At 38.7% G+C, this 27,865-nt stretch overlaps 1 protein-coding gene across 1 annotated transcript; it reads left to right on the top strand.

Annotated features, from left to right (window-relative positions):
* The first annotated feature begins 1,096 nt into the window (after positions 1-1,096).
* LOC311236774 (GRAM domain-containing protein 2B-like) lies at positions 1,097-24,148 on the top strand. Its single transcript, XM_084324527.1, has 14 exons — positions 1,097-1,395; positions 2,936-3,043; positions 5,076-5,163; positions 5,284-5,353; positions 6,259-6,362; positions 6,491-6,586; positions 8,501-8,572; positions 9,614-9,694; positions 11,127-11,262; positions 16,123-16,245; positions 17,285-17,375; positions 20,187-20,294; positions 21,313-21,385; positions 23,622-24,148. Exons 1-14 carry the CDS (start codon positions 1,250-1,252, stop codon positions 23,658-23,660), a joined length of 1,335 nt encoding a protein of 444 aa, XP_084180653.1. The 5' UTR covers positions 1,097-1,249; the 3' UTR covers positions 23,661-24,148.
* The last annotated feature ends 3,717 nt before the right edge of the window (positions 24,149-27,865 follow it).

The raw sequence follows: 27,865 nt of genomic DNA, 5'->3' as shown, positions 1-27,865 counted from the left end.
TGGTCATGAGACGCTATTGCAACTTCAAACTTGTGCGCTTGGCTTTTTTATTTTTTTTTGCGCGCTAGATTAATTTAGTTGTGAACTCCAAATCAACAGTTTCCCATAATGTAGCATTTAAAAACATACACAGCAATTAAATACACATACATTAAACGTTGTATCTTTAATGCAATAATATAACAAATTCGAGTATATTTGTTAGACAGGTTTTTAGCTTTACTCACTAAAGTTAAGTGTAAACACATTTGTTTTATGGATTAAGAAAAATCCTTGCATTTATTATAGGGGGCTATGACGAGGCAAGTCACTTTTCAAATCAGAGCAACAGACTTTGACGAAGCACTAAACTTTCCTTCCATCCAGTTTGTTGTATATTAAATATATTTTGTATGATTGATTGATTGATTGAAAACTTTATTAACAGATTGCAGTATGGATACAATTTATATGTAAATAAATACTGATCGGAACGTGCAATGTTACTCACTGTGCCTTGTATATATTATATTTATCTATGTTTTACCTTGTTTTCTAGCACTCGCTTGTATTTAAATATGTTTAAGTTAAGTATTGTGTGAAGGGCGGACTAGCAAAGTAAGATTTTCATTGTATGGCAAACTGTCTGTTTAACTGTGCACATGACAATAAACAATCTTGAATCTTGCATCTCGAATACAGTACCGGATCACCCGTTAGGGGAATGATTGATTGATTGATTGAAAACTTTATTAACAGATTGCAGAATGGGTACAATACAGTACAGCTCTGCTCAATACACACAATTGTTAAGGGGATGCAGACCAGAGAAAGACTTTCGTCTTGTTTACATCAGGGTCCCCCATTTTCAATTGATCAGGAGAAAGTCCAGAGAAAGACTTTCGTCTAGTGTTTGGACCTTATTCTTTAAACTTGTTTGTACTGTATAAAGCACAATTTCAGGAGGCTCGTCATGCAGAACCAAGTAGTAACATACACGCACTTTATATTAAAATTGAATCAAACAAAACTTTGAAACTTGAAACACATCCGCTCCCTCCTCTCCTCCCCTTTTCCCGGCTCCACCTCTGTGGGAGATTTCCTGGCTATCGGACGATCTTCCCAAAAAAAGTTCCCTCCCGAGGAGCCCCTGAAGGAGGCTTCTGTTGTTTGTTTGTGCGTCTGTTGGGCCCCAGCGGCCGAGAGAGCGTCGGGATCGGGAGTCAGGAGGTGAGGAAGACTGTGGACTCGATGCGGGACGCGATCCGAGATGGTTCTGGTGACCGAGCCGACGGACCGACCATCCCCGCTATCTACCCCCGAGCAAGTTCTGAAGAAGTCCGTGAAGCTGCAGCCTGCAGTCAGGAGGGATCCACCACCGCGGGGGGTCCCGGTCCAAACAACAACAACAACACCGTAAGAGTCGCTCTTTATTATTATAATAATGGATCGCAATGAGAGAGTGAGGCGCGTCAAACTGAAACTATGATGTGTCCTTAACCCGTTTCGTGACTGTGATGCACCGAGTGAATCCACAGTCACTTGCTCCTCAATAGGAAACCAACCTAGATTTACCCCGAAGGACTGGTTCTGAACCGAACCCTTCGTTATACAAGAATCGCAGAGACGTTTCAAAGGTGCTCACAGTTGCACGAGGGTTTCGGACAGAGATACGGGATGGTTTGAAAGCTCGGCGTTGCTAATAAACATTTTAAATATTTTTTATAAACTGGTCAACACGGCATTATTTCCGGCGTTGGCTGCCTGGTTGTGATCACAGCGCATGCGCAGCATGTACCCAACGCCGGGAATAATGCTAGTGTTGACCGGTTTATAAGAAATATTTCAAATGTTTATTAGCAACGCCGAGCTTTCAAACCGTCCCGTATCTCTGTCCGAAACCCTCGTGCAACTGTTAGTACCTTTGACATGTCTCTGTGATACTTGTATAACGAAGCCTTCAGGGTAAATCTAGGTTGGTTTCCTATTGAGGAGCAAGTGACTGTGGATTCACTCGGTGCATCACAGTCACGAAAGGGGCTAATGTGTCGTTGTTACTTGTTAGACACAACTTTGTGCGCGTTTTAAAGAAACAAACGCGCACTTACTTTAAAGTACTTGGACACATACTTGTAAGATAAATCGATCAAATCGATCTCAATTGTTGATCGTCTTTTCCAGCTGTGTAGCAGCCTATAAATTATAATAATAAACTTGAAGAAAGGCCCTCAGATGGAGTCGCTCCATTTTGCACCCTGGATGTGACGCGTGGCACCGTTGGGTCTATGAACAGTAGCGACACCAAAACAACGGCAACAATAATATCAAATAATAAGATCAAACGCCGCCAGTGATCGTGGCTCGCTTTCTTTGGAAATGCACTGATGTTATAATGCAAAGTATATGTTAAGAGCTGTGTTTACAAAATCTGTTACCCTCTAGCCTGAGGTGGAATCACTTTGCATAGACTGACTGTGAAAGTAGAGCTTTTCTTCTTCTATTGTTAGGTTGCAGGGAATTGTTCCTTCCATCGTCATTGGGGAAAGTCTGGGGGGGGGGGGGTGTAAACTTGTGGATTTGAGGGTGTTTCTTTTTATTGTGGATCTATTGTGATGTTACTTTTGTCTTATCTTATCTGTGAAGCCGTTGAGGTAACTTGTTGTGTTGTGATTTTGCCCTATATACAAATCCATTTGACTTGACTTAACTTACTTAGACATGTTGTATAGAAGAGGCATGCGTCTACCCAGATCATCATCTGTCTGTAGTTTAGTGACAGGATATTATAGGAATGTCTGCGTTATATGATGGTCTAATGGACACTTTGTTGTTAGAACTTGTTCACAGCACGTGATCTGCTGAGCTTTTCTCACAGTAGTCAGGGAGGCTACTGGTACTGGATGTCAGTGAATCAGAGAAGGGATGGTATTATTTTATTTATTATTTTAATCTTTAGGCCTGACGCTGAGAATGGAGGTGAGAGGACTAGGAGACCGGGGGACCTTCAGTTGTCAGTGGACACCGAGTCGGACCTCTCAGAGAACAGGAAGAAACCATCTCTGAGGTAAAGTGCACTCAGTGTCATGATAAATGTCTGGATGTAACAGTACAGTATATCTGTATGTTGTGTGTGTGTCATAAATGTCATGATGAATTGAAAATGGGGGACCCTGATGTAAACAAGACGAAAGTCTTTCTCTGGTCTGCATCCCCTTAACAATTGTGTGTATTGAGCCGTACTGTATTGTACCCGTTCTGCAATCTGTTAATAACGTTTTCAATCAATCAATCAAACTCTTCTCTTTAGTTACTCAATGAATACTTACATTTAGTCATTTAGAATAGATGATGCTTTTATCCAAAGACTTACAAGTTCTGTACAAGTTCAGCAGGAAGTCAAGGGTCAGTAAGATTGTTCGTCAAACAAACTATATGAGCATAGTAGGTAGGTAGTAATATAGGCATAGTAGTATAGACATATTAGCACAGTAGGTAGTAATATAGACAATGTTGATTACTTAGTAGCAAAGTGCATGATAGTAAAAGACAGTATGAAGATTCTACATGAATTTGTTAACATTGGCATTGACAAAAAACGTAGTACATCAAACTATTGCTCATACTGTATTTTGGCCTATTCTCTCAGGGTGGTCATTACATTAGATTAGATTAGCTTTAAATGTATCGTCATCATACAGCTGTCAAGTACAGTACAACAAAAAATAAGTTTGGCATCCAACCAGAGTGCAAATGTAACCGTAAAGTGCAATAGTCATATACAATGTACAGGAGATTAAACTGGGTATAAAATATATAAATTAGTACTACTGAGTAATAGTGCTAATCAGATGTATGTACAGAGTTGTTGTATTAATGTGTACAGTGATAAAGGTATAAAGACACTATGGTAGTAAGTCATACATTACCAGATCGACATTGTAAATAAGAAACCTGTTCTTAATGTTTTATCTGGCTAAATAAAGGTAAAATAAAAAAATACTGCCCAGCAGCGTAACTAGTAAGAGTATAGGTAAGGGATATGTACAGAGAATGATATAGATATATTATCTACAGATGTGGAAAAGGATATAATTTAGACGTCTTAATTTGGACATCTTCAATAAAGAAGTCTAAATTGTGTGGGTTCTAACTCCTAAGGGACGTAACACCAACACACTCGACAGGTTCTGGGCTGTGTATCATACCTCCAAGAGTATAGGAGTGCTGATCTAGGATCAGTGCACATAGGTCACGTGACCACACACACACACGACACTACGACTCGTGAGCCAATACTATACTTCACTGGTCAGACGGTATCATGTGATCACGGAGTCTGAGGCTTGTTTACACGCCTGGTTGTTTCTTGTGTAAACAGCTTTTGCAGAACATGGCTCCTGAGGGCTTTGTCCTTTTGACCTTAACATCTATGTTGGGCAAGTAGGCTATATAATCCTTTTTACATGTCTGTAGATACTATATACAATACATATCCCTTACTCTTACTAGTTACTCTTACTCCTTCCTCTGACTCTTACTCTTACGCTGCTGACCAGTATGACTTACTACTACCATAGTGTCTTTATACCTGTATCACTGTACATATTAATACTACAAGTCTGTACATACCTGCATATAATCCCTTTTACATATCTGTAGATACTATATATCTGTACATATCCCTTACCTGCTCTTAGTAGTTACGCTGCTGGCCAGTATGACTTACTATACCATAGTGTTTTTATACCTGTATCACTGTACATATTAATGCTACAACTCTGTACATACTGGTTACTCAGTAGTACTCATTTCTATATTTTAGATCCAGTTTAATCACCTGTACATTGTGTGTTACTATTGCACTCTACTGTTACATACGCACTCTGGTTGGATGCCTAACCTCTTTTCATTGTGTGTACAGTGAGTGTACTTGTGCTGACAATTTTAATCTAATCTCTAATCCTGTTTTTGTTTGGATGTTTGGGGACAAGTTAATCTTTGAGGCAGTGGCGCTTGATTTGACAACGGCGGCTGTTCTGTGGAAGGTGTCGTGTTAAATCTCATGTTCTTCATAACAAAGCGTCGCCTTTTCTCAGGTTTAAATCCGCTGAGCCGCCGTCACCGATGCTGAGTCCAAGTGACTCTGAGCGCAAGTTCGAGAGGAAGAAAACCCAGTCCAGCCAGGTCTGTATTCATTCACCACCACGCGGGTTATAAAGACCGCCAGAAACTATTGTGATGAACTGAATTATGGGAATCTTTCATTCTCTACTTTTCTTTTTTCTTTTCTCTTTTTTTTTTTAGATTTCAAAGTCAAATGTCCAATATCACAAGTTATTCAAAGAAATCAGCAAAGATGAGTTACTGAAACAAAGTAAGTACCACATACAGTACATGATTGATTATTTTATTGCATTTCATGCACACAAGCCAACTCTCATGGGTTTTTATACGACACCGAAAATACTGTTGCAGTGTTCCTTTATTACATCACACATTACATTTCATTATCTAAATATGGAGTACATAAAAACAGATTACAGCTCGGTCTTAGACAAAGTATTCTGCCTTCTCTTCCAAACTTGACAAGTCAAATCTGCTACCAAAAAAAGGTTCCCTTCCTGAAGCACAACTCAGGTTGTTCATATTCATCCAGCTCAGGAAAATCAACATGAAAGGAGGACGTTTTACTAAAAAAAAAGTACTTCCCTTACATCCTCATAAACAGGACAGTAAAACAAAAACTATACCTTGTTCTCAGTTTCACCTGTAACTCACACACCAAGCAAAGTCTGTCCTTCTCTAGGTGGCATTAAACCTGCTGATCTCTAGGACTAGTGGTAATGTCTGTCCTCCTCTCTAGGACTAGAGGTAATGTCTGTCCTCTGGGGTGGCATTAAACCTGCTGGTCTCTAGGACTAGAGGTAATGTCTGTCCTCTGGGGTGGCATTAAACCTGCTGGTCTCTAGGACTAGTGGTAATGTCTGTCCTCTAGGTGGCATTAAACCTGCTGGTCTCTAGGACTAGTGGTGATGTCTGTCCTCCTCTGGGGCGGCATTAAACCTGCTGGTCTCTAGGGCTAGTGGTGATGTCTGTCCTCCTCTGGGGTGGCATTAGACCTGCTGGTCTCTAGGGCTAGTGGTGATGTCTGTCCTCCTCTGGGGTGGCATTAGACCTGCTGTATCTGTACATACATAATTCTCCTTTTCCCTTGAAACCTGTTAATTCCACGTTGTTATTGATTGAATGACATTATCTAAACTCCTCTCTTGTCCCCAGGTTACACTTGTGCCCTGCAGAAAGACATCCTGTATCAGGGCAAAATGTTTGTCTCTGATAACTGGATCTGTTTCCATTCCAAAGTGTTCGGCAGAGACACTAGGGTAACACTGCTTGTACTTCTGCACATTTTTACATTTGTGTGTTTTAATGTTATTCTCAGCAGACTTGCCTGTGATGAGACTGAGTATTTTTATACTGAGGGTGAAACGTGTCTTTTCTCTTTTGACAGATTGCCATTCCGGTGCTCTCTGTGACGTTTATCAAAAAGACAAAGACGGCAATTCTTGTGCCGAATGCCCTTGTGATCACAACCACCAATGAAAGAGTAAGAAGACGCAACCATTCATATTTACTTTCTCGTGATTAGTTCCTCTTTGACCTACTGTCACAGTACGCTATTGTTACTGTGAATAAGACGCTATTGTTACTGTGAATAAGACGCTATTGTTACTGTGAATAAGACGCTATTGTTACTGTGAATAAGACGCTATTGTTACTGTGAATGAGACGTTACTGTTACTGTGAATAAGACGGTATTGTTACTGTGAATAAGACGCTATTGATACTGTGAATAAGACGTTATTGTTACTGTGAATAAGACGTTATTGTTACTGTGAATAAGACGTTATTGTTACTGTGAATAAGACGCTATTGTTACTGTGAATAAGACCTTATTGTTACTGTGAATAAGACGTTATTGTTACTGTGAATAAGACGCTATTGTTACTGTGAATAAGACGTTACTGTTACTGTGAATAAGCCGTGTACGTTATTGTTACTGTGAATAAGACCTTATTGTTACTGTGAATAAGACGCTATTGTTACTGTGAATAAGACGCTATTGTTACTGTGAATAAGACGCTATTGTTACTGTGAATAAGACATTACTGTTACTGTGAATAAGACCTTATTGTTACTGTGAATAAGACGTTATTGTTACTGTGAATAAGACGTTATTGTTACTGTGAATAAGACGCTATTGTTACTGTGAATAAGACGTTATTGTTACTGTGAATAAGACGTTATTGTTACTGTGAATAAGACGTTATTGTTACTGTGAATAAGACGCTATTGTTACTGTGAATAAGACGTTATTGTTACTGTGAATAAGACGTTACTGTTACTGTGAATAAGACGCTATTGTTACTGTGAATAAGCCGTGTACGTTATTGTTACTGTGAATAAGACCTTATTGTTACTGTGAATAAGACGTTATTATTACTGTGAATAAGATGTTACTGTTACTGTGAATAACACGTTATTGTTACTGTGAATAAGACATGTACGTTATTGTTACTGTGAATAAGACGTTATTGTTACTGTGAATAAGACGTTACTGTTACTGTGAATAAGACGTTATTGTTACTGTGAATAAGACGTTATTGTTACTGTGAATAAGACGTTACTGTGAATAAGACGTTATTGTTACTGTGAATAAGACGTTATTGTTACTGTGAATAAGACGTTATTGTTACTGTGAATAAGACGTTACTGTTACTGTGAATAAGACGTTACTGTTACTGTGAATAAGACGTTATTGTTACTGTGAATAAGACCTTATTGTTACTGTGAATAAGACGTTATTGTTACTGTGAATGAGACGTTATTATTACTGTGAATAAGACGTTATTGTTACTGTGAATAAGACGTTATTGTTACTTTGAATAAGACGTTATTGTTACTGTGAATAAGACGTTATTGTTACGGTGAATAAGACGTTATTGTTACTGTGAATAAGACGTTATTATTACTGTGAATAAGACGTTATTGTTACTGTGAATGAGACCTTATTGTTACTGTGAATGAGACCTTATTGTTACTGTGAATAAGACGTTATTATTACTGTGAATAAGACCTTATTGTTACTGTGAATAAGACCTTATTGTTACTGTGAACAAGACGTTATTGTTACTGTGAATAAGACCTTATTGTTACTGTGAATAAGACGTTATTGTTACTGTGAATAAGACCTTATTGTTACTGTGAATAAGACGTTATTGTGACTGTGAATAAGACATTATTGTTACTGTGAATAAGACGTTATTGTGACTGTGAATAAGACGTTATTGTTACTGTGAATAAGACGTTATTGTTACTGTGAATAAGACGTTATTGTTACTGTGAATAAGACGTTATTGTTACTGTGAATAAGACGTTATTGTTACTGTGAATGAGACCTTATTGTTACTGTGAATAAGACGTTATTGTTACTGTGAATAAGACGTTATTGTCCTTCTAGCACGTCTTCGTCTCCTTCCTGTCTCGGGACACCACCTACAAACTTCTGAGATCCCTCTGCGTTCAATTGGATGTAAGTGTGAAGTGTTTTCCGCTCTTCATTAAGCCTTTCACTGCCACACGACAGTGATAGTAAAGTGTTAACCTTCTGTCGTGTGGCAGTGAAAAGGTTAAGCACCGACGTCGTGGTAGAAACAGTGGAGCACACGTTGAACCAGGTCCTCGAGGAGATCGCAGGTCTCGAGTGCATGTTGTGACTAAAATGCCTTTTGTTGCCGATTTGCTTTCTTCTGAAAAAGTCAAGTGATTTTCAGTGTTTCTGCTAAGAGAAGTATCACAGTGTTTTTCCATCATTGTTTTAGTCACAGTTATATTGGTTACATGCAGGTGTATAAGTAAGTAGGTATATAAAAGGATTATATGCCAGCTGTCAGTGGTACCTCCGGCTTGGTCAGTCGTCCCTACTAACACAATTGGCAGTGTTAGCGGGTGGGAAGCCGGTGGGGTATGTGTCCTGGTCGTAAACTGTGACTCTTACTGTTCAGCAGGGAGGGGATCTGGGGGAGATAGTGTGAACCTCCGCACACATTACGTTCCCCCAGTGAGACTCCTCGCTGTCAGGTGAAAAGAAGTGGCTGGCTGGCTGACTCCACGTGTATCGGAGGAGGCATGTCGGTAGTTCTACACCCTCCCCAGGCCGACAGTGGGGCAATGCGCGCAACGACCAGGAAGGGAATTGGCATAACGACTAAATTGGGATGGGTGAAAAATACAGAAATGCCCAAAAATAAATAGAAAAAATATAATGTAATTATAAAATGTCCTATAAGATAAGATGATCCTTTATTAATGAATGAATGAATGAATAATATTAATAATAAAATAATACATACTAATAAAAATAAATAAAAAAACATACTATTAATAATATTATATAATAATAATAATATTATTAATAATAATAATAATAATAATAATAATAATAATAATAATAATAATAATTATTATAATTATAATAAAAATAATAATAATAATGGACGGCCTCTGTATTTAGTCTGATGCCATGATGGTGTTTTTTTTTACGGGTTCTCTGTGTGTTTCTCTGTTGTTTCAGGGGGACATTACTGGCAGCAGCCCCGTCACTTCCTCCTGCGAGAACAGCTTCAGAGTCAGCTGCCCGTCTTCCCTTCCTCTGGTCAGTAGGGGGTCCGGTCCGCCCTCTTGACGGGGGCTTGTTGTTGTAAAGGGCGTGCGGTTATTATACATATAAAGACTTTATTTTTCTCTCATTGGCTTCTATTGTGAATTTGTGATGTTGTTTAGAAATAGCCCAGGCTTATGGGCTATAATACTTCCACCTTCGCAACGTCAACCGCCTCCGCCCTTCACTCACTCCTAACAGCGCCGCAATCCTGGCCCACTCCCTCGTCACTTCCCGCTTGGATTACTGCAACTCCCTTCTCTTTGGTCTCTCCCACAAACTCCTCCATAAGCTCCAACTGGTCCAGAACGCTGCTGCCCGTATAATCACCAGAACCCCTGTCATCAGTCACATCACCCCCGTTCTACGCCAACTCCACTGGCTTCCCATTAAACACAGCATAGACTACAAGATCCTCCTCCATACATTCAAGGCCATTCACAACCTCGCCCCTCCATACCTGTCCGACCTCCTCCACATCAACATTCCCACCCGGTCCCTCAGGTCTGCCTCCTCCATCAACCTGACCGTCCCCCCCCCCCAGCCTGTCTGTCCACCATGAGGTCAAGAGCCTTCAGCCACTCTGCCCCTCGTCTCTGGAACTCCCTCCCCCCGAACATTGACTCCATTATCCCATTTAAAACCCACCTCAAAACCCACCTGTTTAGGCAGGCGTATGTCTGATTTTATTGTAAATTAACTTTTTAATTGTTGTACGGCGACCTTGAGTGCCTTGAAAGGCGCCTTATAAATAAAATGTATTATTATTATTATTATTATTATTATTATTATTATTATTATTATTATTATTATTATTATTATTATTATTATTATTATTATTATTATTATTATTATACTATTTCCTATCTTTGTGGAGTCACTGAAACCTTTTTACCCAATCAACAAACGTTTATCGTATAAATAACTTTAAAATAACAAAGTGAGGGGTGGGTTGGTGAACGCTGACCGACTATAGCGGTAATAGAGTTATTACAAGAGCGATTCTAGAAAGGTACAGTAAGGAGGAGGGAGGCTGTAACTCATTAATGGAGATGTTGAAATTATTCACTTGTTGTCGTCTGTTACAGTTTTTGTTTTCATCTAGTCAGCAGATACCCGTTGCTTTATAAAGATACTGGATGGACAGCAGCTTATTGATTGTAAAATAACTTATTTATTAACCGTAATGATTATGCATTAACTTGATCGATGGACATGTGATTTTGTTGGAAGAAAATGTAACACTGTGTTTGAAAAACGTTAAGGGTTTATAGTAATAAGGGGCAGGACCTGATCAGCGTCTTGCTGCTTCCTATTCCTTTTCGGACAAGAGACTGTTTTGTTTATTATTCTATCTTACTTTATTATTATTATATTTTTCACAGCAAATTTTCTTTTTCCCTTTTTTTAAATTTGTTTTATTTAGGACTTCTCAGGGGACTTCTCGGGCGACTTCTCGGGCGACTTCTCGGACCTGAACGGGGTGGTGCGTCAGAGGCGCCAGGAGATGCTGGAGAGCAGTAGCTCTGGATCTCAGACTCCAGACTATGAGAACATGGCTGGTAGGTAACCCCCCCCATCACCCCTCTTTGTCTGGGACTGTACTGGCAAACAGAAGTAACTGTGGCGAAACTAGAGAGAATCGGTTTAAAGGTTAATCTCCTAATCCTGAAGGTATTATTGTGGGGCAGGACATTTTCTTATTTTTTTTTTTTTTATTTAACCAGACAGGTCAATTAAGAACAAATGTGTATTTACCATAATGGCCTGGTGAGAGGACAAAAGGGCCTCTCGAAGGGTAACAGCCAGGGAAAGGGGACAAAGAATAAAATAGAAAAGACACAGACGATACACGCATCACAGAGGTAAGGGAACTAATTAAAACACATTCCGAACTAACCACCAAATAAAATTTCAAGGCGTGTAAATACATGAAGGAGAACAGGTTGGGTGACCGTTGCCGGTCTGTGTTGCGAGACTATTCGGAACTCTGTTGCATAAACTAGTAAATCATTTGTTGGAATGAGATGCAAAAGACTTTGAAAATGGACAAATTGACTACTCACTACTTGTACTGTATAGAAAAATAAACAGTGTAAACAAAGGCACAGATGAGGGTCTGTACCATAGATATATATAGAACACTAGATAGCTTGCCCGCGCTGCCGGCCAATGGAGAGCGACGTCACTGAACCGCCGCCATCTTGCTCCAGTTAGCCTTGAGTGAGAGTGAGTGAGCTGCACAGACAAAAATACTCATAACTCGCTGAAATATTGACGGATTTACAAACGGTTTGGTTTATTACAAGCATTATTAACGTGGCTATGATTCAAGTGTTTAAAAAAAAAAAAACATCTTTAAACATTTTTTTTTTTACAAGTATGCAGTATCATAACTACATATTTGATGTTTATAGCAAACCAACCCGTTTGTAAATCCGTCAATATTTCAGCGAGTTATGAGTATTTTTGTCTGTGCAGCTCACTCACTCTCACTCAAGGCTAACTGGAGCAAGATGGCGGCGGTTCAGTGACGCTGGTGACTCTGCCTTAAGCTATCTAGTGTTCTATAGATATCTATGGTCTGTACGCCCTATGGGTTACATTATACGTTGCGATAGATATAGGCAATAAGGAATTTGAATCTGAGTACGAGTAAAAGTAAACCGTATACACACGCGGAACACGCCAACATTTTGGGAAATTAGCTTATCGTCTTCTCCAGAGAGAGACAAGAAGATAGATACCAGTTTCCTCTGTGCGTTCAGTATAGAAAGCTATCTGGCTGGACGTTAGCCTAGCTTAGCACAATGAATGGAAGTGGACAGTGCCGGTTAGCCTTCGGGAGAGGTGTTAGTTGGACAATGCCCTGCCTAGGCTAACCGCCACTGTCCGCTTCCAATTGTGCTAAGCTAGGCTAACGTGCAGCCAGATAGCTTTCTACTGAACGCACAGAGAGGAAACTGGTATCCATCTTCTCGTCTCTCTCTGGAGAAGACTGTAAGCTAATTTCCCAAAATGTTGGCGTGTTCCTTTTTAAGTAGAGAAATATATATTCAGCGCTTCTCTCCACACATGCTTGTGATGTCAGGCGTCACCGTGGCTTTAACCTTCTGTAGTGTGGTAGTGAACGGGTTAACCTTCGGTAGTGGTATTGAAAGGTTAACCTTCTGTAGTGTGGCAGTGAAACGGTTAACCTTCTGTATTGTCGCAGTGAAAGGGTTAACCCTTTTGGTAGTGTTCAAGTTTATTTAATAGTTGTCATAGTAAAATACAGAATATTTTTTCATGAAATGCTTTTTTCTGTATGGTGTGGTAGTGAAAGGGTTAAAACAGCGCTCCCTTTCTGTACAGCGGCGAGTTGATTGAAAATAATTAGAGGGAAATGTGAGTCAGGAGAGAGAGACGCTCCCTGCAGACACACAGACAGACGCAGCCTTGTTCCACCGCCGAGACCTTCTCTCTGAGCCTCGGAGCCACGACCCAACTCATCTCTCATTCCAATCCTACTGGAGAGTTCCCTATTTTAGATTCGATTACGATTTAATTCATTTATCGTCATCATACGGTACATACAGCACAACCACGGTACAACGCAAATAGGTTTGGCATCCAACCAGAGTGCAAATGTAACAGTAAAGTAATATACAATGTACACAGGTGTATATATTTACTGGTGTTTATATATACAGTATATAAGAAGCCATGTCTAAAATATCTAAAGGTTATTGGAATATATTCTTTATCTTTGCACACTTTATGCAGGAATGTCTTTACATCATTAGATTAGATTAGATTACCGGTAGCTTCAAATTTATTGTAAGTACGGTACAACGAAAAGAGGTTTGGCATCCAACCAGAGTGCAAATGTAACAGTAAAGTGCAACAGCAATATACAATGTACAGGTGATTAAACTGGGTATAAAATATATAAATGAGTACTGTAGTGGCTATTTGTCAACAACAACTAATAAAAACTAAAAAGCCACTGAAGCACCAGGGCAGCGAATCTTACGCAGATCAGGAAGTCCATTGTCCAGACAGCATTTGACAGTTTTGTGGCATTTATTGTCTGTTAATCAAAGAATACAGAAAAATTATGTTTGAAACTATATGAAACTATATGATCTCCTGACGCTGGTAAAAACCATATACCTTCCCTGATGCCCACTGTGCTATTGTCTCTAATTACCTAAATACACCCAGCTGTGCTTCCCAATTGCCCAAAACCCCTTCAAAGTAAAAGCATTTAGCTGCAACTCATAATAACTTAAATAATATGGCTGTAAACAAATTAATTCTACAAAATCACATAATAAATAAATATATTAAATAAATGTGAAAATAGTCAATAGCTCCCACAAGTACTACTGAGTAATGGTACTAATCAAATGTATGTACAGAGTTGTAGTATTAATATGTACAGTGATACAGGTATAAAGATACTATGGTAGTAAGTCATACTGGCCATCAGTGTAACTTGTAGGGGGTAGGTAAGGGATATGTACAGATATAGATATAGTATCTACCGGTACATATATGGAAAAATGGTTATATGCAGGTATATTCAGACAAATATGTATATATATATATATATATTAGAGCTGGGCCGTTAACGGCGTTAACGTGCTGCGTTAACGCTATACTAGTATCGCGCGATAATATAATTAACGCATTAATCAATTTTTTTTTTTTTTTTACATTTTTTTTTTTTTTACCTTTTATTTACCCAGGGTAGGTTCGCTGAGCACAGATGCTCTTTTTCAGGAACGCCCTGCTTCACATTCACACAGTTCCATTCACACCTGGGAGCTGCCCAGTACAACCACAGTTGACACCATTGGCCACTGAGCAACTCCACTGGAGCAGTTGATTCAAGCCATGTCACATAGTTCAAGTTTGAAATGATTCTTTCTGTTTTGCTCCTGAGAGTGCTAGATACTGTACTGTACTGGTAATATTATTTATTTGTGTTAACTTCTGAATAAAACAACTTATTAAACACAAGTACATCTTATTGAACATTATTTTGATATTTCATTACCAATTATCATAGCAAAACAGCTTTTTCAAACAGTCTGTAATGCATTTTGGAAACGGGAGATGGGCTCATGGTGTAATGGGCCACCTGGCCTGAGAAACATAAGGAGGAAAGAAAAAGTAAGGACTTACTTTTGGTCATTATTTGGGTAGAACACACATATTTTGAATGCCTTCGGCAGGTTTTTTTTTTTTAGCCATTTTAATCTAGATTAATCTAGATTAAATCCAGGATTGCAGATAGATTAATCTAGATTAAAAAAATTAATCTATGCCCACCTCTAATATATATATATATATATATATATATATATATATATATATATATATATATATATATATATATATATATATATATATATATATATATTAAACTAAATAAGACTCGTGCACATCTGGTTGGACCCCGACTGGAGGTGCAGGTCAGCGCAAGAGAGATATATAAACTAAAAGGAGAATACCTTCAAGGGAAAGAAGGGACCGCACACTCCACAGGACTGGTTTTTGCTTTTTTATTGTTGCACAACGCGTTTCGCTATCTGCTTCCTTTTTTAAAGATTAACTAAAAACATTTTTTTTTTTTTTAACTAGACTTCACTCAGGTGTATTATTGATGCTCTCATTGATACTATGTTTGTTTCTGAAGTGTGTGTGTGTGTGTGTGTGTGTGTGTGTGTGTGTGTGTGAGATATAGAGAGAGAGAGGGGTGAGAGAGATGAGGAAGGGGCAAAAGAGAAAAAGAGCTGGGAGAGTGTGTGTGTGAGGGAGAGAGGGGGGTGTGTGATTAATCAGCCCTTGTGTGTGTGAATGTAACAAGTTCCTAACGTTTTCTTTCCCCTATTATTTCATGCACACTTTATTCATTGTTTTAAATTATTATTTTCTTTTAAGTTATTTTGTGCATCACTCTGTTTTGAATTTGATGCAAATTTGCAATGCATGAGGGTCATCCTTTTGTGTTAAATGGCTGCACAAAGCAAGCATTTGTTGACTCGCATGTTGATAAGAGTATTAAAACGTGGAACTTGAAAAAGATCTGTTTAAGGTATAAAAAAAAATGTAAAAAAAAAATGCGATTAATTTGCAATTAATCGCGAGTTAACTATGGACAATCATGCGATTAATCGCGTTAAATATTTTAATCGTTTGACAGCACTAATATATATATATATATATATATATAAAGAAGGATACTACACAGATATATATATCAGGTAGGAATAAATATATATACCGGTATATATATATATATGGTATATACAGCATCCTCTTGTACTTTGTTATGCTCGTGGACCTGAAAGGATGTTTGTGATCTTTCCTAATATTGACTCAAGTTTCACAGCCGGTCACCAGTTCTCCCCTCCTTGTGTTTATTTGAGCAGCGTTTCCCAGCCTCCCCGACACGTTCCTGAGCCCCGTGAAGCCCGGCGAGGTGTCGGTCCACGCAGACGTCCACCTCCAGAGCCCCGGTCAGAAGCACCCAGGCTCCCCCCTCCACCAGGCCGGTAAGAGAGGCCTCCTCCACCGCAGCAACGTAAACAAGCGCTCCCAGTTCGTCCCCCCCCCCGTGCGTCCTCGGGAGCGGGGGTTGTGTTACTTTCCACTGGGAGGAGGATGTCGGTCGAGGCGCGAGTTGTGAATTGAGTCTTAGAAGCACAGTCCTGTTTAGTCGTATAAATAACAATTTTCCGCAGTCGACTAAAAACACACTTCTATTGATATCTGGGGAAAATAAAATAGACTAACCATCTTACCATAATAGTCTTTTACTATTATGCACTTTGCTACTAAGTAATCTACCTTGCCTAAATTACTACCTGAACTTTATTTTATTAGATAAAACATGTTGACAGTTTTACTTTGCAGTAAAAAAATATGTGATAAAAAAAAATATATATATATATATATCGCAATATTCGCGATATATTGAGTATTGCGATAGTATCGTATCGTGAGGTCTCTGGCGATTCCCACCCCTACTACCTACTATGTTAATATGTCTATATTACTAAGTACCTACTATGCTAATATGACTATTACTACCTACTATGCTAATATGTCTGTATTACTACCTACTATGTCTATATTACTATCTACTATGACTATATTACTACCTACTATGTTAATATGTCTATATTACTACCTACTATGCTAATATGACTATATTACTAACTATTACTACCTACCTACTATGCTAATATGTCTATATTACTACCTACTATGCTAATATGTCTATATTACTACCTACTATGTCTTTACTACTATGCACAAGTTTCAACACTGTTTGATGAACAATCGTACTGACTCTTAGCTGCCACAGTTGTACCCTTCCCTTCCTGCTGACTTGTTGCTTTGGATAAAAGCGTTCAGCTGAATGTAAATAAATCATCATCGTCATCATTATTATTATTATTACTACTACTTATTACTACTATTATGGATCGAATAAATAAATATACTGTGTATCATCTTAAAGATAATGTAAACAACTTTAGTAATGACAGATCTAGTCTCTTGACCCCCCCCCCCCCCCCCCACCTGTAGGGCCCGCCAAGCCGACCCAGGGGGCAGAGGTCAAAGACAAGGCCCTGCAGCCCACCTCGCTGCACACCCTGCTGCTGGTCTACCTGTTCCTGTGAGTAACCGGGTCACTATCTATATAGCTCTGTTGTTATATCGTAGTTTTTATTGAACAATTCTATCCGTTGTATTTTATTATTTTTAGCCTATTTTAAAACTGAATCAAACCGCACTTTTTTTACTCTATCTAATCTATTCTATTTTATTATTTGTATTACTGATTTATAGGGATGTCCAATATTATCGGCCTACCGATATTATCGGCCGATGTTGGCATTAAAATGTGATATCGGAAAATATCGGTATCGGTTTTCAAATTTTTTTTATTTTTATTTTTTTTTACATTTCTATAACCTTTATTTACCCAGGAAAAGCAAGTAAGAACAAATTCTGATTTTATTTATTGTCAAAAGTATGCATAATGTTGTGTTAATTCCACAACAAGAGATATGTAATGTTAATTAATTACCTGAAATTATTCTGTTTTTTTTGGGGGGAAACCCTGCATATATCGGTATCGGTTGATATCGGTTCAAATCGGTATCGGAAATTAAGAATTGGACAATATCGGTATATCGGTATCGGTAAAAAAGCCAATATCGAGCATCCCTACTGATTTACCTTACCTTGCTAGCTCTATCTATTTTATTTCATTTTCTAAGCTCGCTTATGCCTGTATTTCTTTTTTACTGTTGTGAAGCACTTTGAACTGCAATTTCTGTATGAAAACTGCTATACAAATAAAGTTATTATTATTATTATTTATTATGTGGCACGTGAGGAGACGAAGAACATTCATTTAGGATATGATTTGTAGAAATAGTGCGAAGGTAACCTGAGACTTGTGTTTTTCTGTCTCTACCAAGCCAGGCTCAGATTAAGGAGGGGCGCCTGCACGATTTGTTCAGACACACAGACACACAGACACACAGACACACAGACACACATTATGTCCACAGTCATAACATCAGGGTTCGTACAAGGTCCTTGAAGTGCTTGATTTTCTTTACAAAAAAAAGACCAAGGCCTGGAATTCCTTGAAAACAGCCAATCTTTTTTAACAATGTGCTTAAAAAGTCCTTGAAATTCAAATCAACCATTCGCATTGAAAGTTTTGTTCATCCATGATAAAATTGTTCTGAATCAAGATTATTTTTAAAATTCTATTTAAAGTGTAACTAATTGTCGGAAATTGGTTTTAAGCCATAAATATTGGATCAGATTTTCTATAAAAAAAAGAAAACGGCATTTAAAAGTGAATTGTATCCTTTTAAATGCCCTTTTAAAATGAAAAATAGTGCTTGGAAAAGTACTTGAAAGTCCTTAAATTTCATTTAGCAATGTCTGTGGGAACCCTGTAATATACACACCACACATGGCTTCCCTCTCCTAGAGTTTGACATTTAGTTTAGGAGTGACCTTTACACACTAAACTGCATGTGCCAGACGCACACGCAATGTGCAAAGTAGAGTGCACAACAACACACACCAAAAGCATTCTTAGAAGTCCCTAAGGAATGTCCTATACGAAGTTGTTAATCTTCCTAGGGTATTTAAGGTGAGGATCCACAAGTAAGTCATGTTTATTTATATAGCACCTTTCACAGACCAGGGTCACAAAGTGCTTCACATAGTAAAAACATCAGTAAAGTGCAAAGATAGCAGCATGGTAAGGAAAAGTAATTAAAAACGTGAAAGAACAGGAAAAACAAAACAGATAAAAAGACATAAAAGATTTACACAGACATAGTTAGCCAAACGCCTGTTTGAATAGCACAGTCTTTAGCTGCTTGTACGGAGATTCTGTTTTTGTGAGACTCCCTGGTACCAGTTGATGTTTTGTCTGAAGAGAGCTGTACAATATTTTGTACCATTGTATTATTGATATTGCAATCCTTTCAGTAAAACTTGGAAAAGAAACATTTTAGTTTGGACATCTTCAAAACGAAAGAATTTAATCAAAGTGGTAAATTCCTCCACACACGCACCCTGCACTACCCCTTAACATGCACATACACTACACACTAGGGCTGTCCCCGACTAAGGATTTGGATAGTCGACTATGATTGGCCAAAATGTGCCGTTAGTCGACAAAAGAAAAGAAAAGGTATAATCTTTTTTATTTTTTATTTTTTTTATTTTATCATTCCATTTGGGCTGTGGGGGTGCTTAATGTATGAAGGAGTCGACTGGAGGCTTCTTGTCCTCTGCAAAAGCATGCTTTTGGTCCACTGATGGATACATCTTGATATTTGTCTAGTCTAGTGTGTTCATTAGACGGGTGAAATCCTCTTTCAGTGCCTCTGTGCCTGTTTTCTTAGGCAGTTAGCCTCTGGTATGCGTGCCATTAGCGTTAGCCACGCCTCTAGGCCTCTTTTCTTTTGGAAAGAATGATAAAAAAATAAATAAAACAATATTTTTTTATATTTGTTTTGTATTCGCCTAAGAGGTTGGCTAGTCGACTACGGCTCTTTTCGACCGATTCGTCGACTAATCGACTAATAGGGGTCAGCCCTACTACACGCAAGACACTTTCTGTAAATAATTGAACCTCATTTTATATTTTATTTGATGTTACTACTACTACTACCTATTGTTACCATTCATTGATGCTTGTTCTTGTGCACTGTGTTGAGTCTGAGCTCGAAAACACAACAATGTCATTACCTGCTGTATTGTTGTGTATTTGACAAATAAATAACTTGAACTTGAACAGAAACCAGAGTGGTCTTAACGAAGACGGGTCATGATTTACTCGCCCGGGTGAAGTTCGCGTCGGGGGCGACTGAAGCGGACAGACCGTTTGTTGCAGGCGATGCTTGCATGAATGCTCACCCGTCCGTGTGTGTTTGTGTTGTCTCTGCAGAGTGAGTGTCCTCGTCCTGTCCTCGTGTTACATGGCCTACAAGATTGTGGCTCTTGAGCAGCGCTTGAATTCCCTGGTTTCCATGGGGGGGGAGTATCCACACAATGAGTAAGATCTACGTCCTGATCCTACCTTTCAGCAAGTCTTCTGTGCTATGAGATACTGGAGCATAATACCATATATATATATATCCACATCTGTCTGTACATACCTGCATAACACCCACATATACATTTATATATTTATATTTACTGCATATATATCTATCCACATCTGTCTACATACAGGCATAACACCCACATATATATTTATATTTACTGCATATATATCTATCCACATCTGTCTACATACAGGCATAACACCCACATATACATTTATATATTTATATTTACTGCATATATATCTATCCACATCTGTCTACATACAGGCATAACACCCACATATACATTTATATATTTATATTTACTGCATATATATCTATCCACATCTGTCTACATACAGGCATAACACCCACATATACATTTATATATTTATATTTACTGCATATATATCTATCCACATCTGTCTACATACAGGCATAACACCCACATATACATGTATATATTTACTGCATATATATCTATCCACATCTGTCTGTACATACCTGCATAACACCCACATATATATATTTATATTTACTGTATATATATATGTATATCTTTCTGTACATACCTGCAGAACACCCACATAACTCTGTATGATAGCATGTACAATAGTGCTAGTACTGTATATTTACATATTTGTATTTACTGCATATATATATATATATATATATATATCTGTCTGAATTTACCTGCATATAATCCTTCTATATACCTACTTATACACCTGCATATAACTCATATAATAATGCTGTGTATATATATATATATATATATATATATATATATATATATATATATATATATATATATATATATATATATATATTCTTACTGTATATACATACCTGCATTTATCCTTTTTACATACCTGTAGATACTATATATATCTGAATCAGAATCAGAACAGGCAACCTTTTAGACCAATCGGAATGGGCAACCCAGATTGAATGTGTGATAATAATCCAGGTGTTACTGTGTTTCAGTGACGTGAACTCCAGGCCACAGAACGCTGAGATCTACGGGGAGCTGTCCACCAACCTCTTTAAGTTAGAGAAGGTTTGTTTTGTCGTCGTCATGTGTTTCTAACGACTATTTTGATGATCGATTCATCTGTCGATTATTACTTCGATTGATCAGATAATAAGAGGAAAGAAAGCAAAGTTTTACGCAAAATACAAAAAGTTATTCCTTGTCTTGTACGATGCTCTTTGAAACAACGTGCAAGTTGATGGTTATAAAACAAAAAGCAAGCATAAATGCATGCTATACATCAATCTTAATTTTTATTATGTATATTTTTTACTATATTTCTATATTTATTTTTTAAAGGAGCTGTTCTGAACGGTTTAAATAATGATAAAGAAAACTGAAAACACTAACTCTGTGTTAACAGGCTTTGAGTCACATCAAATGGCTTCAGCAACAGGCTATAGAGAGGTGTAGTCTGACGTCACTTTAGACCGCCTGCGAGGTCCACCCGTATAGGGATTTATCATTGGGAAAATGGATTATCGGCTATTGTAACAATTCTGCCTCATGAACATTGGCAAGTTTTCCATTTTTGCACAAAATGAGTTCACTTCTACCACTATCAATACAAAACAATATCAACATTGTTGTTTACGCATTTTTGGTTGAAATAAAATACGGCGATTTCTTTTATGATTAATTGCGAATATTTTCATGTTGAGCTATAGATTGTGGATAAATACGCACAGAAAGGTACACCATGCAAATGTTCATGCTTTATTTGTTTTAAACTAGATGATTTAGAAATGGGCAATGGGGAAATACGTTGCAATTTTGCAAGGTGAACCGGCCGGAAACAGCAATGGTGTAACCACTACACTTCCCTAATAGAGGTGCAGCATAACATAGACTCAACTTGATTATAGAAATACTTGGCACATTTATTTTTATAATGGGTTAGTTGTTGCAGCCCTACTGATGAATCATGCCAGGCTGGCAGCATGACAGCTGCTCAAGCATTTATGACACTCCTTTTTCCTAATGTCATATTTGTAGCAACCTTTCTTAGTGACTTTGAAATAATAGCTCTACATTCTGACAGCCATCACTGATACAGAGTGTCATGTTAAATGTGCTATATAAATAAATCTGATTGATTGATTGGTCAGTAACATGGGTCTCCCAGTCCCTCCACTCTGCAGTAAACACAAAATACACTTTATCCACACTGCAAAAAATGGTCTGACAAAAATAAGAAATAAAAACTAGTTTTTTGTGTCCTTGAAACACGTAAAACAATCTACCAGTGCAGTAAACTAATTTGGCTTGGCAAGATTTCTTGGAATAAGTAAAAATATCTATGGTTCTCTCTCCTGATTGGATAAAGTGGGAAGGGATGCCAGGAAATGTATTTAGTGTTTACTGCAGAGCGGAGGGACTGGGAGACTCATGTTACTGACCAAACACTCTGTATCAGTGATGACTGTCACAATGTAGAGCTATTTAACACTTAGTTTAACAAATAAATACCACTTACAGCACCTTTTAAAAGAACTCGCCAACATTTTGGGAAATTAGCTTACCGTCTTCTCCAGAGAGAGACAAGAAGATAGATACCAGTTTCCTCTCTGTGCTTTCAGTAGAAAGCTATCTGGCTGCATGATAGCCTAGCTTAGCACAATGAATGGAAGCGGACAGTGACGGGTAGCCTAGGCATTGTCCAACTAACACCTCTCCCGAAGGCTACCCGTCACTGTCCGCTTCCATTCATTGTGCTAAGCTAGGCTAACGTGCAGCCAGATAGCTTTCTACTGAATGCACAGAGAGGAAACGGGTATCCATCTTCTTATCTCTCTCTGGAGAAGACTGTAAACTAATTTCCCAAAATGTTGGCGTGTTCCTTTAAGGCAGGGGTGCCCAACCTTTTTTGAACCAAGATCTACTTTTTTATTTACCACCTAGCCCGAGAGCTACCAGCCAAAATTGTATATTGTAAGCCGTCATTTGAGGCTTTATAAAAGCAGCATAATGAACACAAATCTGTCAGTGCCGAGTCCGACCTCATCTTAAATAACAAACATCATTGCTTGTTGTAGTTAACAAGGAGAGGAAGAGTTGATTTAGCAAAAAAAATAATTGAATTTTATTACCGGTAATCAAGATCTACTTGAAATCAGCCCGCGATCTACCTGTCGATCGCGATCGACTGGTTGGGCACCACTGCTTTAAGGAATCAAAGTGGCAGTAGGATTGCCACATGTTGTATTTGAAGACGCGTTGCTCAACAGGTTGCCCTGTGTGTCTTCTATTTCCATCAACTTAGATCCAAAGAAACCTGCGGAAGCTGCTTGAAGAGACCTAAGAGAAGACTCCTCGTCTCGCTGGACTGAAGCCGCGCCTTCTTTAAAAAAAAAAAACGCTGGTTCAACACTGCAGATCAGCCACGCGCCTGTTGCCAAAATAACAGACGGAACGCTTTCCAGAACATTTCCCACAAAGAACTATCCTTTTAATTGTGCAATAGCAGTTTCTGTCCTTCTTTTCCTCTCAGGATTATTTTATCTCTCTCTTTTTGTATCTAATAATGTGCTAGAGTCTTAATGTTTTAGAGGTGTCAAGTGTTAGTCTTTTAGTGGGCGAGATGTAGCATAATGCGTAGTACTTACCTGGAAAAGGTGTAGCGAGATACAGTAATGGGATCTTTCAGGTATTAGTAGGTCCTAAGGACCCAACGATCCACCTATTTCACTGGTTTTATAATGTTTAAAGACAAAAAGAAAAGGTCAACTTGTGCTTTCCATGTGTTTTTTTTGTTAGATATGAATTGCCAATAAAATATTTATAGAAGTGTCTTAGTGTCTTCATGGCTTCTTTACTACAGGCTTATCTTCACGTCTGTCAGTCAGTTTGTAAGAGCAGCTTCTCAATGTAAATACACTATAGCTTATATCCAAAGCACTTTACAACGTATGCCTCACATTCACCCGTTCACTCACACATTCACACACCGACGGCCGAGGCGACCATGCAAGGTGCCGACCTTCTCATCGGGAGCAGTTTTAGGGGTTAAGTCGGTGTCTTGCTCAAGGACACTTCGACACGCTGCCGGGAGGAGCTGGAATCGAACCGGGAAGCTTCTGATTACCAGACGGCCGCTCTACCTCCACTGGTTATGTTGACCAGAGGGAGAGTGTCTTTTAACTTGCTACTGGGGACGCTCGGTCAATGTTTGCATGATGCAAATATGGGAGAATAATTTGCATTGGATGTTTTTTGCATTTCCTACCCCAACCCACCACGCCACGCCCACAGTGGTAAAACATTTTCATGTCAGGAAGTTTTGAATGATTTGCTTTGTCATCAATCGACATTCGAAACTTTAAATTTGGTGAGGATCCGGTAACCTTATGCCTCAACAGGTCAGTTATTAACTGATGACTTTATAATTATCAGGACATCTCTTAGAATTTGACTATAAAGATCCATTAAATTGTCAGTGATGGACCGGTTAGTAAAGTGACATCTGCACTCATATCTTTTCTATTCCCTTCAAAACTAAACTAAATGATGCTGCAGCAAAGAGGAAGTAACACAACAAACCAGCCAAACTAAAGGGTGTCTGTCAAAGACACAGGGTTGTAACCACTGGCAGTTGCTACTTCGTGTACTTCCGTTTTCACACTTTAGGAGGCATAGCTTTACCAGCCTAGCCTCTCCATCAGAGAGGGCCAACCAACACAGGGATGAGTTTGTATCTATCATTAGTGATGAAGCTGAGGGCGGGGAGATAGACAGAATCCATTGATTTAAGGGTTGAGGTCTCAGCATGCCTATAGATTATGTAGTACCCTGTGATATGGAAGCTTGTTACGGTCTTGTGAATTTTAAACTGGTTTAATAGGCTAGTAGTCTGTACATTATCCAACATTATATTAAAAAGGCTAGGATGTTACAATGTTTTTCAGATCAGAATGCAATTATAGCCTAAACCTAGTATAGCAATAACCGACCCATAATGCTATATGCAACATACCGGTAGTTGACTAAAATGAACCAAGTAAAGAAGTCAGCAATGTGAGATAGTAGATACATCAGTGTTTGGGCTTAGGTATACCTATTCATTAGGCTACCTGTAGAGGGCAGCAGAGTGCTGTGCATGTGTCATTAGCCTGCCTCAAAAGCCTACAAGAAGAAGCATTTTGTGCATAGTTTGAATGTACAGTAGATTATGGTAATGTGGAAATTGTCATGTTTTTCCACAATGAATGCTACAGAAATCGGTATGACGAGTACAGGGATACATTTACTGTCAGAATGTATCAGCCAAATGTTATTTACATAAGAATACTTGAATATTATGTTCATTATGACACTCTATTCTATTGCACATAGTGACAATGAATAAGACGTTAACATATATTTTAGTGTTATTGTGGCATTGGTTGATTTAAAATAGACCTATATTAAAAATGGTTACCGACTGAATGAATGAATGAAAACTTTATTTAACAGATTGCAGAATGGGTACAATACATTACGGCTCAATACATACAATTGTTAAGGGGATGCAGACCAGAGAAAGACGTTTGTCTTGTTTACATCATCATTTTCAATTCATAGTGATAGTGACTCAATATGCAGTCAATAATGTAATTATAATGTTACTGCGTTACTATCCCATGCATAGGCCAACATTTGGTCTTATTATCTTATGCACAGTTATTACCTCTGCCAATGAGGTTATGTAATCGTCCATGTCTGAAAGTAAGTCCTGTGAAAGAGATATCTAGGAAAACATGCAGATTGTCATAAAATCTTTCTGTGAACCCAAGAGGAAGACATCTAACGATCGCGGTGACCTCGTGACCTATGTTCTCTAGGGCCCCCTCAGGCCAAATTTATGCATTTATTTACCCATGTATACAGTGACAACATTTGCTGTGCATATTCATGACTCTATAGAGGGAGAAATCTGTTGGTTTTGGTGACCCCGTGGTTTTCTCCTCTAGCGCCACCATAGGTTTTATAGCCTGGGTCTGTTGAGTCGCGGCAATATCTGCAACTCTTGTTTCTGTCATCTACCCGGTAACATGTTGCATGTGAGAGCAATGGCGTGGGGGGGGATTGTTGGGCCTTGGTGGAGGTCTGCACTCTACTGAGTGCTAGCTGGAATTTGGCGTTTGTTGTTGTTGCTACACAGTCTATTGCTAAACACATTTTTTCTTTCAGGAAAATCCCATTTAATTTCAAAATCATTATCAAGATAATGTATCTAACAACTCTGCAGGTCCAAAATAGGAATGTATCAATGTATTTGATAGTAAATATGGGTGCTAATTGATTTGTTTTCTTCCAAAAATAAATCCACTCTGTCTTTTGCATGTTTGACCAAACAGTGAAAACAATTCTTGCGAATTGTATATTTGATTATGATTTTTTTTATTTCCAGTATAGGATTAGGTTTTTTTTAGCCTATTTCCTCGAAAAATGTATGTAGGCTGTTGTAGGCTTTTCATTGTGTTTTTAGTTTTAAATGTTTTTGTTATTAACCATGTGTGCACTGTGCAGCAGCTGATGTTATTAAGCCTGGCCTCCTAAACACACGGCTATAAAATTAATCGACCGGCAAACATTTACCATATTTCAACAAGGCTCCCGAATATAGCCTATACTGATATATTAGTGTCAACCCCATCATATGACACATTTTTATTCCATTTTATGTAGCACTATATATATTACCGACCACCAGCCTTTCCTCTGTGGCGTTAGATCATTAATAACCACTCTTGCATTTTGAACCGTAATGATTTGAGTGTACGCCCCTACAGTCGGCCTGCCCGTCAACCCGCCGCTGCATGACGTAACAGCCCAGTCTGAAAGTGCAATGGCGATATTGGACAATAACAGCCATCGCTTTTGGGCAGCACCACATCTATATTATGTGGCGAACGTCAAAGACAACAGATACGTTCTTCTGCTGCAGAATTATATGTAATCATCGGTGCATTGATTTCGTGCAACGGGCGAGAAAAAGGAGCGTTTATTACAACCTTTGCACGAGCGATGATGACAACCTAGGAGGCGCCTGCAGCAGCGCAGGGTAAGTTTCAGCTCAAGTAATTATCGCCATACAGCCATTGCAACCATTTTCAATAAAAAGAAAGGTCTCTTCGAGCCCCTGTGTGCGTCTGATTCTAAAGGGGCGTGGCCGCGCAATTGTTGGGTACCACTTCTGCCTAAAGGATGCTGAGGATAGCCTAGCAACGCGGCGGCGACAAGGAAGAAATTATGGAAAAAGAAGAGACAATGGCTCGTTGCGTTTTGTCAGCGTCCTCCTTCGTGTGACTGGGTATGCATGCATTGTGTTTTGCAGAGAGAGAGAGAGAGAGATCGCTCGCCGTTGTTGTTGTCAGTAATGTTGTTGGCAAGTCGCGGCTGCTGCGAGGAGAGAGGAGCCCCCTCTGAACGCGGACTCGAAATGTAAACAAAGGGATGTGGGCCTTTCAATTGGCCCCTATGTGATGCGCTGCTGCTGCCGCCGAGACGTGCGCGGGTCGAGTCGTT

Source organism: Notolepis coatsorum (assembly GCF_963971535.1).
Source record: "Notolepis coatsorum genome assembly, chromosome: 11".
Lineage (NCBI taxonomy): Eukaryota > Metazoa > Chordata > Actinopteri > Aulopiformes > Paralepididae > Notolepis > Notolepis coatsorum.
Note: the sequence above shows the minus strand (reverse complement) of the source record. Positions and strands in the feature narration are given on the sequence as shown.